Source organism: Daucus carota, chromosome 3 (assembly GCF_001625215.2).
Source record: "Daucus carota subsp. sativus chromosome 3, DH1 v3.0, whole genome shotgun sequence".
Lineage (NCBI taxonomy): Eukaryota > Viridiplantae > Streptophyta > Magnoliopsida > Apiales > Apiaceae > Daucus > Daucus carota.
In genome coordinates this window covers 10,728,871-10,743,814 of record NC_030383.2, presented here as the reverse complement: position 1 = coordinate 10,743,814, position 14,944 = coordinate 10,728,871, and the positions used below count along the sequence as shown (strand labels likewise).

Here is a 14,944-nt window from a genome sequence, read left to right as displayed (position 1 = left end):
TGAAAATCGGTTGTATTTTAATATTAAAATATTATTTTTAATACTTAGTTATTATTAAATTAGTTATTTAATAACAAATATATTTATTATATCGTAAATTCTATAATTGTTCGTATTTAAAGTAATATAGTATTCAATTTTAATAATTTATTATATATACTTCAATTGAGAATAATTTATAAAGATTAATCGGATTTCAAAAATCGAATTGATAACTGATCAGGGATTAATCGGTTAAATCGACATTTTTAAAACACCGACTATACCATGAAACATATCTTTAGTAGTATAAACTAATGTATTCAGAAAAACGCTAAAAAAGGAGTGCCGACGAAAGAAAAGGGCCGGCCAAATCACTCTCAAAAGGGTCCAAATGATATTGAAATTTGTGAGAGATTATTATTAACAAGTACAGCTTAAAAAAAGCAAGACCATCACGGCTCGTCTGCTCCCACTCGTAAACGTCATGGCTGACGAATATCATACTCCTCCAATTTTCAAATATTTGTTTTGAATCTCTTAACACATTCCGGGGCCGTTTGGGTTAGCTTAAAAGAAGTGATTTCTTGCTTAAACTAAAGAAGTGGAATAGAAATGAGAAGTAAATAAGTTAATAAAGTGTTTGGAAAAAAAGTAGAAACCGTGAGAGAGAAGCTAGCATTCTCAGTTTCTTAAAAGTGTTTCCACTTATTTACACAAACGGGTCAAGAGAAGTAGAAGCCAGAAGCAACTCCTGCTTCTACGAAACAAACACGCCCTCAATTGTTCGTTTTATCTGAAAATTATGTTTATGTCCCAATCCCAACTATTAAATTAATATTTATTAAATTTTTTATTGATTTTGGACCCACATTTTTTAGTGCGTGTTTCTTGATCCACACTCTGGACCATTTCATATTTTTCATATTTCACCCATCAGACCACTTGCTATATAAAAAGCAGCCAGTACGAGAGAGTTTTGAGTGAATAAAAATGGCGTTGAGCTTATCAGAGATAGCAGTAGCAATATTAGTGGTTGCAGCTACAACTGTAGCATGGAGAGTTTTCAACTGGGTCTGGTTCAGGCCAAAAAAATTCGAAAAACACCTCAAGAAACAAGGCTTTCAAGGCCACTCTTATCGCTTTCTGTATGGAGATACCAAGGAACACATGTCTATGTTAATGGCGACAAGATCCAACCCCATTCCCATCTCCCATGATGTTCCTGCTCGCACCACTCCCTTTCTATGCAAGCTCGTCCGCGAATACGGTACGTAGATCACTTTAATTCAAACAGTTGAATATTGAGGAATATCAACATGCTGATATCTACAAGTTATTCTTTGTTCTATATTCGTCATGTTTGATCAGATCCAACTTAATTGAATGTCAACTTGTTGTTTAGTTGATTTTGGACTAAATAATGGCGTTGTTCGGCTATCCTTGTTTTACCAGCTTATTCTTGATTTATCAATTAGGAGAAGCTTACCTAACATTTTTGTAAATTACTTATAAGATGATAAGCCAAATTCCAACTTATAACCGAGAGTTTGAAAAATTCAAAATCCTAGTTATTTTAAGTGATTTATTTTTATTTTGAATATTTGGATTTACGAAAATGTATTAACCACTTTAGAAAATAAATTATAATATGAATTATTATATTAATAATTTCTATATCCGATAGGATGTAAATAATATTTCAACAAACATATAAATTACTCTGTCAAAAATATATATATATATAAATTACAAGTTATTTTTCACTTATGAATAACTTGTCACTTGTAAACAATAAACACTTCTTTTGACTTATGCACTCTTTACTCTTACTACACAGAAAGTGATTTTAACTTGGTGAGTTGTTCAACATTGAAAGATATATGTATTGATAGCTACAAGCCTACATCTAATGTTATATTGGGTTGGGGTGAATGAAAACGGACAAAATGAAACCAAGTATTCTCAAAAATCTGAGTATTCCAAAGGGATATGGAGAGTCGCTGTGTTGCCAAAAAAATCCCGCCTTCTAGTCCCTAAATTTGCAAGGTTCATAATAAAATGTTTTGTCATTCAGACTGTATCTAACATTTAGTATGTTTGTTTGCAGGTAAAAGGAGCTTCTTCTGGGCTGGACCAGTGCCAAGGATATTGATTATGGATCCTGAAACCATAAAAGAGGTTTTGAATAATAATTTTAAATATCCAAAGCCTAAGATACACCCAATTTTTAAAATATTCGTAGAAGGCCTTCCATCGCTTGATGGCAGTAAGTGGACTACACACAGAAGACTTCTCAATCCTGCTTTCCATGCTGAAAAATTGAAGGTAATGATTTAATTAACTTCTAGTATTTTTGCATGCCATATAGTCATAAAAATTCCAGCGCAAAGTATGTATTGCACGATATGAAACAAAGAACAGAGTTTGTGCATGCTCTGCTTTAATTATCTGATAAATTTTCTTGTGTTCTCAGGGAATGTTACCAGCATTTGATTTGTCTTGCTATGAGATGACGGTAAAATGGATAGAAATGATAGGGGAAGGGAGAAATTCATGTGAGATAGATGTTTGGCCGTCGCTTCAAACATTAACGAGTGACGTCATTTCACGTACTGCATTCGGGAGTAGCTATCAAGAGGGACAGAAGGTATTTGAATTACAAACAGAACAAGCTGACCACGGATTTAAGGCTGTGCAATCAGTTTATCTACCTGGATTGAGGTAAAGTCTTACTATATGACTACTTATTATAGGAATATTGTAAAATTTGATTGTTTGAATTCTATGGAAAAATGTACACAAAGGGAACGAATCAAGAAGTCACCAATTTTGTGTTCAGGTATTTACCAACTAAGAGGAACAAGAGGATGAAGGAAATAGACAAAGAAGTACGATTTGTACTAGGAGGTATTATTGAAAAAAAGATGAAGGCCATGAAAGCAGGAGAGGATAGCACAGACTTGTTGGGAATATTGTTGGAAGCAAACTCTAAAGAAGTGAGACAGGGAAACAGAATTGTTGGAATGAGTATTGAAGATGTAATTGAGGAATGCAAGGTGTTCTATTTTGCTGGCCAAGAGACCACCTCAACTTTGCTTGTGTGGACAATGGTCTTATTAAGTTTGTACCCGGGTTGGCAAGATCGGGCTAGACAAGAGGTACTGCAAATAATTGGGGATGGCAAAGCTGATATGAGTCATCTTAATCATCTGAAAACTGTAAGTGTACTTTATGTTTCATGCAACTTAAAGCGCGTAAAAGACTTTTATGGTGTAGTAATTATATCCCTTTTCTTTTTTGTTTACCGCAGTTGACTATGATTCTGTACGAGGTTTTGAGATTATATCCGCCAGTATCTGGGCTAGTTCGACAGATAAACAAGGAAATTACAGTGGGAGATATGACCTTACTACCAGGAATGCAAATTTTATTGCCGATAAATCAAATTCATCGTGATCACGTTATTTGGGGCGCTGACGCTAAAGAGTTTAATCCTGAAAGATTCTCAGAAGGTATTTCAAAGGCCACAAATAATCATGTAGCTGCGTTTTTCCCGTTCGGTGCAGGGCCAAGGATTTGCATTGGACAAAACTTTGCTTTAGTGGAAGCAAAACTAGCCATGGCCATGATATTAAGAAAGTTCTCTTTTGAGCTTTCACCATCCTATAAGCATGCACCTGTCAATAAAATTACCCTCCAACCAGAATACGGTGCTAGCTTGATTTTACACAAGCTTTAATTGGCACTTATGAATATCTAGATTGTCATGATGTGATGTAAAATAGCAAGCCAATTATATAACGCTTATATGGAGTGGAGTTACCATGTCCAGTAAATAAACATGATTTTAAAGACCAGTATTCAAATTTGTAGCTGAAATTACATTTTTAATGCCACTATCTGTGATTCGTATTCTCTGCACAAACAGCAGTTTGGATGAATAAATATCGATTACCTTTTACAATTACCAATAAATAAAGTACAAGCTCCATTCTTTCTTCAATTGGAATCTTTGTAGAGCTCCAATTCTGGAGGCATCATCATTATAGCCAAGACTCTTAAGAAAATCAAGAAGCTCTGAGTTTGAGAGCTTGGTGGTGTATCAAAGTTGTTTGATCTGTCGTTCAAGGAGCCAAGTTCAGGGGATGATGATACTTGGTGGAACTTGCATGTAGATGGAGCGGTCAATGGAGATGAAGCTCGAGTGCATATAGTCTTGATTAGTCCACTAGGAAATCGTCTGGTCAGTGCCATTCATCGAGGATTCTCAACAATTAATAATGATGCGGAGTATAAGGTATTAATCGGTGGATTATCTCTGCCTTTGGAGATGAAAGTTCGGAACGTTATTGTTCTAGTTCATCATGTCAATGTGGGGATTCTAGCAAGGATATGAAGGACTAACCTATACATGCACATTACTCAGGAGTTGATGAAAGAATTCAAGAAGGTTCGCTTGAAAAAAGTTCCTAGAGAGATGAACACGGACAGATGCATTGGTCAATGGCCAAGGCAGGATTGTCCACAGTTGTATGCAAATAATGCCAAATATAAATATTTAATATATATTTCATAAAATAATGCATAAAAATGTATTTTTGAAATATATTTGAATGAAATTTTATTATTATATCTATAATAGATGTATACGAAAACTACATAAAAAGTACACAACAGGTATAAAACGAAACATATATGAGTTTGAGATTAGGCACACGAATTAAATGGGTCGGATATGGATTATCTTCGAGTACACGAAACATGAAAATTCACGACAAGAAAACACACGACACGACACAATTGTTAGGTCCAGTAGAAATTAGCCCCTCCTGGATTGCTGTTTGTGCAGAGTGATCATAAGAATCAAAGACATCAACTCATAAAATGAACTCAAACTTAGCAGTATAATATAAGTCTTCAACATCATATTTATGATATATATATTAAAGGTGGCAATTCTTATCAAACATATATCTCGCATACTTTGCATCATGCATGGCAATCTGGATATTTGTAAGCACCAATTATAGCTTGTGTAAAATCAAGCTAGCACCATATTCGGGCTGAAGAGTAAGTTTATTGACAGGGGCATGCTTATAGGAAGGTGAAAGCTCAAAGGAGAACTTTCTTAAGATCGTCGCCATGGCTAGTTTTGCTTCCAGTAAAGCAAAGTTTTGACCAATGCAGATCCTTGGCCCCCCACCAAACGGAAAAAATGCAGCTACATGATTGTTTGTGGCTTTTGAAACGCCTTCTGAGAATCTTTCAGGTTTAAACTCTTCTGCATCAGCCCCCCAAATATCATGATCATGATGAATTTGACTTATCGGCAACACAATTTGCATTCCTGGTAGTAAGGTGATATCTGCCAAAGTAATTTCCTTGTTTATCTGTCGAATTAGCGCAGAAGCTGGTGGATATAATCTCAGAACCTCGTACAGAATCATAGTCACCTGTTGTAAACAAAAAAGAGAAATATATGTAATATATAATTGTTATGCAATCTTTTAATCAGATACTAACACTACGTTTCTGCCTTAAGTTACATGAACAATAAAGTACTTACTATTTTCAAATGATTAAGATGACTCATATCGGCCTTGTCATCACCAATTACTTGCAAAACCTCTTTTCTAGCCCGATCTTGCCAATCCGGATACATACTCAATAAGACCAATGTCCACACAAGCAAAATTGAGGTGGTCTCTTGGCCAGCAACATAGAACACCTTGCATTCTTCAATTACGTCATCAATACTCATTCCAACATTTCTGTTACCCTGTCCGAGTTCTTTAGAGTTGGCTTCCAACAATATTCCCAACAAGTCATTTGTGCCATCCTCTCCTGCTTTCATGGCTTTCATCTTTTTATCAATAATACCTCCTAGTAAAAATCGCACTTCTTTGTCTATTTCCTTCATCCTCTTGTTCCTCTTAGTTGGTAAATACCTGAACACAAAAATTGGTGACTCTTCCGTTTCTTTTGTGTACACTGTTCTATAGATTTCAGACAATACAAAATTAACCATATCACCTAATGATAAGTATATAATAAGACTTTACCTTGATCCAGGTAGGTAAACTGACTGCACGGCCTTAAACGCGTGGTCAGCTTGTTCAGTTTGTAATTCAAATACTTTTTGTCCCTCTTGATAGCTACTACCAAATGCCGTACGCGAAATGACATCACTCGTTAATGTTTGAAGGGAAGGCCAAACATCTATCTCACATGAATTTCTCTCCTCTCCGATCATTTCCATCCATTTTATAGTCATCTCATGACAACACAAATCAAATGCTGGTAGCATACCCTGCAAATACAACAATATTAATCAGATAAATTGAAGTAGAGCATGCAAATATTAGCATTTAAAGAAATAATTACCTTCAACTTTTCAGTATGGAAAGCAGGATTGAGAAGTCTTCTGTGTGTAGTCCACTTACCTCCGTCAATTGATGGGAGGCCTTGTACAAACATCTTAAAAATTGGGTGTAACTTAGTTTTTGGATAGTCAAAATTATGATTTAGAACCTCTTTTACCATTTCCGGATTCATAATAGATATCCTTGGTACTGGTCCAAGCCAGAAAAAGGTTCTTTTACCTGCAAACGCAGTACTATAACCTTAAAACACAATATATATTCAAACAAAGAGATAAAATGTATCAATATTGAATACAAAACATTCCGCTGACCATATATATATTATAACCATAAACACTCTGGCTCCTCCAAAAATATAATTATTACCCCTGCAACTTTAGAGTCAAACAGAAGTGTGTAATCGAGCTCAGTTGAGTATAATTGTTAGGCTCGACTTTGATATCGACTAAAAAATTCGGCTCGAGCTCAACCAGCTCGCAAAAGTTTAATATATTCTAGTTCTACGACTATCACATATTGACAAAAGCTATTTAAGCTCGAATATGATAAGTTTGGCCTGGTTAAATATCTAAATACCACATAAATGTCAAATTTTTTTGTAAAAAACATATTTATAATGATAAAATCTCACATGATATTATAGTCTAATTCAAATGGACTAAAACAGGGACTGGGATATGAATTCAAGGAATTATAATCTTTTGCAATTGAGATAAATAAGGTAATAATTCGGCGATTATAATCACTCGAAACAAACATGTCCTAAAGGAATTAAGCTTTTCTATATCTTCTTATTTTTAGTCTTGTGGCTGGCAATCGGGACACATAGGCCCTCTTTAAAAGTTAGAGGTTTGGGGCAAAATTAGAGGTTAGACCACTAGAATCCACTAATATTAGTGTTTGGTATTAGCGGATTAAAATAGAGGTTTGGATCCAAAAAGCTAATTTTGAAAAAGCTACTTTGATGAGCCTTTTGGGTTAGAGGTTTTGGTTTGTGTCAGAAAAAGCTAATCAATCAGCTATTTACCAAACAATTTTCCGAAACAGCTAATTCAATCCGCTAGTCAAAACATTTACTTCAATCAGTTAGTCAAAACATCTAATTCAATCCGCTAACCGCTAATTCCCAAACAGGGCATAACCTTTGATGTACAGCAACTTAAAAGTCTGAAATCAATTTTTTAGATAGGAATCCAAAGTATTTTTGCTTGAATTGCTGAGTTTTTATTAAATCACGAGTAAAAAACCTTCTCAACCGCTGTTACTAAGAACATAACTGTATCCACGAGCTACATCAAACAAGAAACGCCAGACTAAAAATACTAACAAGTTACTTTCGTTAAGATTTGAGTGGAAAACACTCCAGTCTGGCTGATGAATTAAAGTAATCTACGTACCATATTCGCGGACGAGCTTGCATAGAAAGGGAGCGGTGCGAGAAGGAACATCATGAGAGATGGGAATGGGTTCTGATCTTGTTGCCATTAACATAGACATGTGTTCCTTGGTATCTCCATACAGAAAGCGATACGAATTGCCATGAAAGCCTTGTTTTTTCAGGTGTTTTTCGAATTTTTTTGGCCTGAACCAGACCCAGTTAAGAACTCTCCATGCTACAGTCGTAGTTGCCACCACTAATATTGCTACTGCTATCTCTGATAAGGTGAACGCCATTATTATTCACTCACTTTCTCTGTTTCTCACTTTGTCATATATATTGCGTGAAATGCTTTTTATTGGTTGCACGGCAACTAACACGCGTTGCGAGAAAAACAATTGGTGGGTCCCTCTCAAATCTCAATAATTCTTACACGCTTTTCAGTCACTTCCGCCTCTCATCTCTCGGATCTACGTTACTTTTTGAAACGTTTTTTAAGATTCATTTACAATATAATTTTATAATATTTTTTAATTTTTTTCCTGAAAAAAATTTAACGTATAAATGTATATTCAGAAGAAGAAAATTTTCATATTATGAAACTATATTTTATAAAAATCTCAAAATTTGTGCAAACATTGAACGTAAATACAGTGAGCAATATTTAAATTTCAAAACTTTCGAGATAGTTCGTAACTGTAAATTTGTTAAGAACTTTTTCAAATCTTTCTAAATTTTGATCAGATTTTATTTGAATCCGATTCCAATAAATATCACAGAGCCTATATTTAATTGGAAATTTAAAAAGAAATATTTATGATATCAAGAGAGATTCAAGTAAGATTTTAAAAAATTATCAGAATCTTGGAATATTCAATTAGGATTTTATATTATACTATAAAATCTATGTTATTCGACTAAAATTTTAAATATATATTAAAATCCGATATATAATTGTGATTATATAAAATTTATTAAAATCTAATGGTATTCAAATGGCGATAAATTTTCTTAAACTTTCAATTCTAAACAACTAAAATCACAATCACACAAACATGAAACGGAAAGAATCTATACTTACTATACTATAATAAGACAACAAGGTTTTAGTCCAAGGTTTTAGTTATATTTGTAGTCCAAGGTTTTAGTTATATTTTTTTGTTTGTTACTCTCTTTTTGATACTACAAGTCTACAAATGTGGAGTCTATTGGTATTATATTGTTAAACAATTTCAAATACTAAAAACACTCATAACAATCCATTATCATATAATATCTCATTAAAATATGTATAATGATGTTATAAATAAAATTATAAATATACAATTTTCAATATCTTCTTTTAACAAGAACTTTCGTATAACTCTTTTTAATTTTAACGTGTTCTATCTCGATATAAACACGAACTATTACATAACTCATTCTAACTCTAATCTTAAAAGTTATTGTTGTCAAAAAACCAAGATTACAAAATTACGTTGAAATTCGATTGATTTATTGAATCTTTCAAAGGTATTACACGATCGTCTATGTTTAGAAAAGATTTGAATTTTTTGATTTTTTTATTTTTTAATCTACGTGTACTAAATTCGGATTAAATGTACTAAAATCTTGATATATACACACACACACACACACACACACACACACACACATATATATATATATATATATATATATATATATTAGGGTTTGTCTATTTTCAAGTAATTAGGAGAAAGTATAGTCAGTTGAATGATATAATTTAATTAAAATTCAATCTATTAATACTAAAATACTAATAAAATAATGTTAAAATTTAAATTATAAATAATAAGTTACGAACTATATACCCATCTTAAAAGCTAGTAATATATAAATTATGATCAAAGTTCCATCAATTTATCCAATAAATCCAACAGTCAAAAATTGTGAGAGAGAAAATATATGAATCAATAATTCACTCTTTTAAACTTTTAATTCTAAACAACTAAAACACAATCACGCAGAGAAAGTGAACTTCACATGAATTAAATAAACAATAACTATTCATTCTAGTATACATGTAAAATATGAAAATGAAAATGACACAACTTTTAACATATATTTCATGTTTTATTGACCTGAAGATATTTTAAGTTTTTCTAGAATGAAAAAGTACTCTTTTAACTTCTACGAAGAAAAATTTATCTGCTAAAAGGCTCATAATTTAAATATTATATATATCATGTTTTATTAATTTGAAGATATTTTGAGTATTTCTTGAATAAAAAACCTATTCTTGGAACTTATAAAAAGAAAAAATTATTTGCTAAAAAGTTTATAACTGAAATGATGTCGGACGTTAATGTTTGAAGACAAGGCCAAACATCTATCTCACATGAATTACTCTCAACCCCGTCATTTCCATCCATTTTATTGTCATCTCATTGCAACCTATGTATATCAAATGCTGGTATCATTCGCTTCGCCCAGGCCCATCATTTCCACCTCATAAGAGTCACCACTCATCAACACTTGACTTTAACCAGACACTTTGACTTATCAATTTTAGTAATCTATCACGTGCTCATGGACACAAATCTTTTTATTAAAGAAAACCCAAGTAGTGATATCACTCGTGGTCGTGCATCAAGTCTTTTACACAGACAAAGTATTCAAATAATCAATTCACAGACTTCAAATCCAAATCATATGTCGAGAATTAGAGGCCGAGTTTTAAAAAAATGACTTACAGTATTACTTAAAATAAAGAAGTGGATTGAAAATGATAAGTAAATAATTTAATATAAAAAAATGGATTAAAATTATTGAAGGGTCTCAGGATATATAAACATGCACAAATACAACTAATAATCTATTATAATCACGTAAAGCATATATATCATGTTTGTCCAAAAGTAATCAAGGAAAATAATTCGGTTAAAGATGACTTAATGGTGAGGCATGTACTCATTCTTACTGATATTGAAAATCCAAAGAATACATTTTAAAGTCTAATTATTTTATATATGTAAATTTTAGTCAAAATTCGCTAAATCTAAACACCAAAAGTCAAACAAGAGAGATAAGATAAATTGGGACGCATGGAGTATAAAAAGTTTATTCAACTGGAAAAACAGTATCTTATTTTTGTAGAAGCAAAGTTAGCCCCTCCTGGATTGCTGTCTGTGCAGAGTGATCATAAGAATCAAAGACATCAATCCATAAAATGAACTCAAACTTAGCAGGATAATACAAGTCTTCAACATCATATTTATAATATATATATTAAAGGTGGCAACTTTTATCAAACATATATCTCACATACTCTGCATCATGCATGGCAATCTGGATATTTGTAAGCACCAATTATAGCTTGTGTAAAATCAAGCTAGCACCATATTCGGGACGGAGAGTATAAGTTTATTGACAGGGGCATGCTTATAGGAAGGTGAAAGCTCGAAGGAGAACTTTCTTAAGATCGTCGCCATGGCTAGTTTTGCTTCTAGTAAAGCAAAGTTTTGTCCAATGCAGATCCTTGCCCCCCACCAAATGGAAAAAATGCAGCTACATGATTGTTTGTGGCTTTTGAAACACCTTCTGAGAATCTTTCAGGTTTAAACTCTTCTGCATCAGCCCCCCAAATATCATGATCATGATGAATTTGACTTATCGATCGGCAACGCAATTTGCATTCCTGGTAGTAAGGTGATATCTCCCAGAGTAATTTCCTTGTTTATCTGTCGAACTAGCGCAGAAACTGGTGGATATAATCTCAGGACCTCATACAGAATCATAGTCACCTGTTGTAAACAAAAAAGAGAAATATATGTAATATATAATTGTTATGCAATCTTTTTAATCAGATACTAACACTACGTTTCTGCCTTAAGTTATATGAACAATAAAGTACTTACTATTTTCAAATGATTAAGATGATTCATATCAGCCTTGTCATCACCAAGTACTTGCAAAACCTCTTTTCTAGCCCGATCTTTCCAATCTGGATACATACTTAATAAGACCAATGTCCACACAAGCAAAATTGAGTTGGTCTCTTGGCCAGCAACATAGAACACCTTGCATTCTTCAATTACGTCATCAATACTCATTCCAACATTGCTGTTACCCTGTCCGAGTTCTTTAGAGTTTGCTTCCAACAATATTCCCAACAAGTCATTTGTGCCATCCTCTCCTGCTTTCATGGCTTTCATCTTTTTATGAATAATACCTCCTAGTAAAAATCGCACTTCTTTGTCTATTTCCTTCATCCTCTTGTTCCTCTTAGTTGGTAAATACCTGAACACAGAAATTAATGACTTCTTCCTTTTCTTTTGTGTACACTGTTCTATAGATTTCAGACAATACAAAATTAACCATATCACCTAATGATAAGTATATATTAAGACTCTTTACCTTGATCCAGGCAGGTAAACTGACTGCATGGCCTTAAACGTGTGGTCAGCTTGTTCAATTTGTAATTCAAATACTTTTTGTCCCTCTTGATAGCTACTACCAAATGCTGTACGCGAAATGACGTCACCCGTTAATGTTTGAAGGGAAGGCCAAACATCTATCTCACATGAATTTCTCTCCTCCCCTATCATTTCCATCCATTTTATAGTCTTCTCATGACAGCACAAATCAAATGCTGGTAGCATACCCTGCAAATACAACAATATTTATCAGGTAAATTAAAGTAGAGCATGCAAATATTAGCATTTAAAGAAATAATTACCTTCAACTTTTCAGCATGGAAAGCAGGATTGAGAAGTCTTCTGTGTGTAGTCCACTTACCTCCTTCAGTTGATGGGAGGCCTTGTACAAACATCTTAAAATTTGGGTGTGGCTCAGTTTTTGGATAGTTAAAATTATGATTTAGAACCTCTTTTACCATTTCCGGATTCATAATAGATATCCTTGGTACTGGTCCAAGCCAGAAAAAGGTTCTTTTACCTGCAAACACAGTACTATAACCTCAAAACACAATATATATTCAAACAAAGAGATAAAAGGTATTAATATTGAATACAAAACATCCGGCTGACCCTGACAAAAAATAAAAATAAAAAAATCCGGCTGACCGTATCTATATTATAACCATGAACACTCTGGCTCATCCAAAAATATTTATAATGATTGAATCTCACATGATATTATAATCTTATTCAAATGGACTAAAACAGTAATTGAGATATGAATTCAAGGAATCTTTTGCAATTAAGATAAATAAGATAATAATTCGGCGATTATAATCACTCCAAACAAACATGTCCTAAGAGCATCTCCAACGATGTTGACTATAATCGTCGTCTAAATTGAACGTGTAAGACATTATGTAAAATTTGCTGAACCTCTAAGACAATTCGCTTCGGTGGTATTGACTATACTGGTTGGCTATAATTTAAAACTAGTATGTTCTTAATATTTGGATTGTTATAAATAGACTATATCACTTTAATATGATAATAAGTGATGTATAATTTTTCTACAGATTTTATTAAATATAGCCGTCCACAGGAGGTGGACTATAATTATAGATAACAGGTGGGGATGGTTGGAGCATGAATTTTTGAAGCCATTAGTTAGAATTTTTATTATTGATATGACAACTAAGATTTAGTTAAGGGGTTTTCGTGGTTGGAGATGCTCTAAAGGAACTAAGCTTTTCTATATCTTCTTATTTTTAGCCTTGTGGCTGGCAATCCGGACTATAACCTTTGATGTACAGCAACTTAAAAGTCTGAAATCAATTTTTTAGAGTAATGTACGAGAGTGAAGACTACATCAAAGAAGAAACGTCAGAGACTAAAAATATAAACAAGTTGATTTCGTTAATATTTGAGTGGAAAACACTACGGTCTGGCTGATGAATTAAAGTAATGTACGTACCATATTCGCGGACGAGCTTGCAGAGAAAGGGAGTGGTGCGAGAAGGAACATCATGGGAGATGGGAATGGGCTCTGATCTTGTTGCCATTAACATAGACATGTGTTCCTTGGTATCTCCATACAGGAAGCGATACGAGTTGCCATGAAAGCCTTGTTTTTTGAGGTGTTTTTCGAAATTTTTTGGCCTGAACCAGACCCAGTTGAGAACTCTCCATGCTACCGTTGTAGTTGCAACCGCTAATATGGCTACTGCTATCTCCGATAAGGTGAACGCCATTTTTATTCACCCACTTTCTCTGTTTCTCACTTTCTCATATAGAGTATATTGCATGAAATGCTTTATAATGGTTGCGCGGCAACAAACACGCGTCGCAAGAAAACAATTGGTGGGTCCTGTTCTAGCAAGAATATTACTCATATACCCTCTCACCAATTCTTACACTTTTTTCATCTTTTCAGTTACTCCGGTTACTTTTGACACGTTTTTTTAAAGACATTCAAAATATAGTTTCATAATATATTTTAAATTTTTTTTTTTGGGAAAAAGTTTAATGTTTAAACATTTATTCAGAAAAAAAATTTCAAAAAATATTACGAAACTATATTTTGTAGAATACTCGTGCAAACCATGAATGTAAACAACCTAGAGGGACAAAGAGAGTAGTATTTAAATTTCAAAACTTTTAAGATACTTCATAGCTGTAAATTTGTAATGAACTTGTTCGGATCTTCCTAAACTTTGATAGATTTTATTTGAATCCGATAAAAATGACTCGAGTAAATATCAAAATAATCTTTGAGGCCGTATTTAATTGGAAATTTTAAGATTTTTTTTTCAATTTATGATATCAAAAGATATTCAAGTCAGATATTAAAAAATTATCAAAATCTTGGTATATTTAATTAGGATTTTATATCATGCTATAAAATATGATATTCTATGAAATCGAGTCTTAAAATACGTTCTAGAACTACTTTATGAGAGTCTTAAATTACGTGCAAACTGTGTACGTAAACTTTTTGACGGGACGGAAGAAAGGGAGCATGAATCAATAATTCATTCTTTTAAACTTTCAATTCTAGACAACTAAAATCACAATCACACAAACATGAAAGAAGTGAACTTTCATGTGAATTAAATAAACAATAACTATTCTACTATACATGGAAAATACGAAAATGAAAGTGACACAACTTTTAACACATGTTTCGTGTTTTATTGACGTGAAGATATTTTAAGTTTTTCTAGAATGAAAAAGTACTCTTATAACTTCTATGAAGAAAATTCTATTTACTAAAAAGCTCATAAGTTAAATATTATATATATCATGTTTTATTAACTTGAAGA

At 32.9% G+C, this 14,944-nt stretch overlaps 2 protein-coding genes and 1 pseudogene across 2 annotated transcripts; 1 reads left to right on the top strand and 2 right to left on the bottom strand.

Annotated features, from left to right (window-relative positions):
• Positions 1 to 854: 854 nt before the first annotated feature.
• LOC108214843 (cytochrome P450 72A397-like) lies at positions 855 to 3,839 on the top strand. Its single transcript, XM_017387059.2, has 5 exons — positions 855 to 1,249; positions 2,090 to 2,307; positions 2,456 to 2,703; positions 2,822 to 3,200; positions 3,293 to 3,839. Exons 1-5 carry the CDS (start codon positions 973 to 975, stop codon positions 3,719 to 3,721), a joined length of 1,551 nt encoding a protein of 516 aa, XP_017242548.2. The 5' UTR covers positions 855 to 972; the 3' UTR covers positions 3,722 to 3,839.
• A 1,000-nt stretch (positions 3,840 to 4,839) lies between these two features.
• LOC108214533 (cytochrome P450 72A397-like) lies at positions 4,840 to 8,088 on the bottom strand. Its single transcript, XM_017386578.2, has 5 exons — positions 7,763 to 8,088; positions 6,367 to 6,584; positions 6,045 to 6,292; positions 5,549 to 5,930; positions 4,840 to 5,435 (listed from the first exon to the last, which is right to left on the bottom strand). The coding sequence occupies exons 1-5, from the start codon at positions 8,037 to 8,039 to the stop codon at positions 5,007 to 5,009; spliced, it is 1,554 nt and encodes a 517-aa protein (XP_017242067.1). The 5' UTR covers positions 8,040 to 8,088; the 3' UTR covers positions 4,840 to 5,006.
• Positions 8,089 to 10,906: 2,818 nt separating this feature from the next.
• On the bottom strand, positions 10,907 to 13,923 carry LOC108214532 (cytochrome P450 72A397-like; annotated as a pseudogene).
• Between the last annotated feature and the right edge of the window lie 1,021 nt (positions 13,924 to 14,944).

Excerpts from the sequence above, each read along its gene's own strand:
- LOC108214533 (XM_017386578.2), bottom strand. The coding sequence starts at position 8,039 with ATGGCGTTCACCTTATCAGAGATAGCAGTAGCAATATTAGTGGTGGCA. Across the intron at positions 6,585-7,762 it reads CAAGCTCGTCCGCGAATATG|GTAAAAGAACCTTTTTCTGG; the intron begins GTACGTAGATTA and ends CTGCGTTTGCAG. Across the intron at positions 6,293-6,366 it reads TCCATACTGAAAAGTTGAAG|GGTATGCTACCAGCATTTGA; the intron begins GTAATTATTTCT and ends TTGTATTTGCAG.
- LOC108214843 (XM_017387059.2), top strand. The coding sequence starts at position 973 with ATGGCGTTGAGCTTATCAGAGATAGCAGTAGCAATATTAGTGGTTGCA. Across the intron at positions 2,704-2,821 it reads GTTTATCTACCTGGATTGAG|GTATTTACCAACTAAGAGGA; the intron begins GTAAAGTCTTAC and ends TTTTGTGTTCAG. Across the intron at positions 3,201-3,292 it reads ATCTTAATCATCTGAAAACT|TTGACTATGATTCTGTACGA; the intron begins GTAAGTGTACTT and ends TGTTTACCGCAG.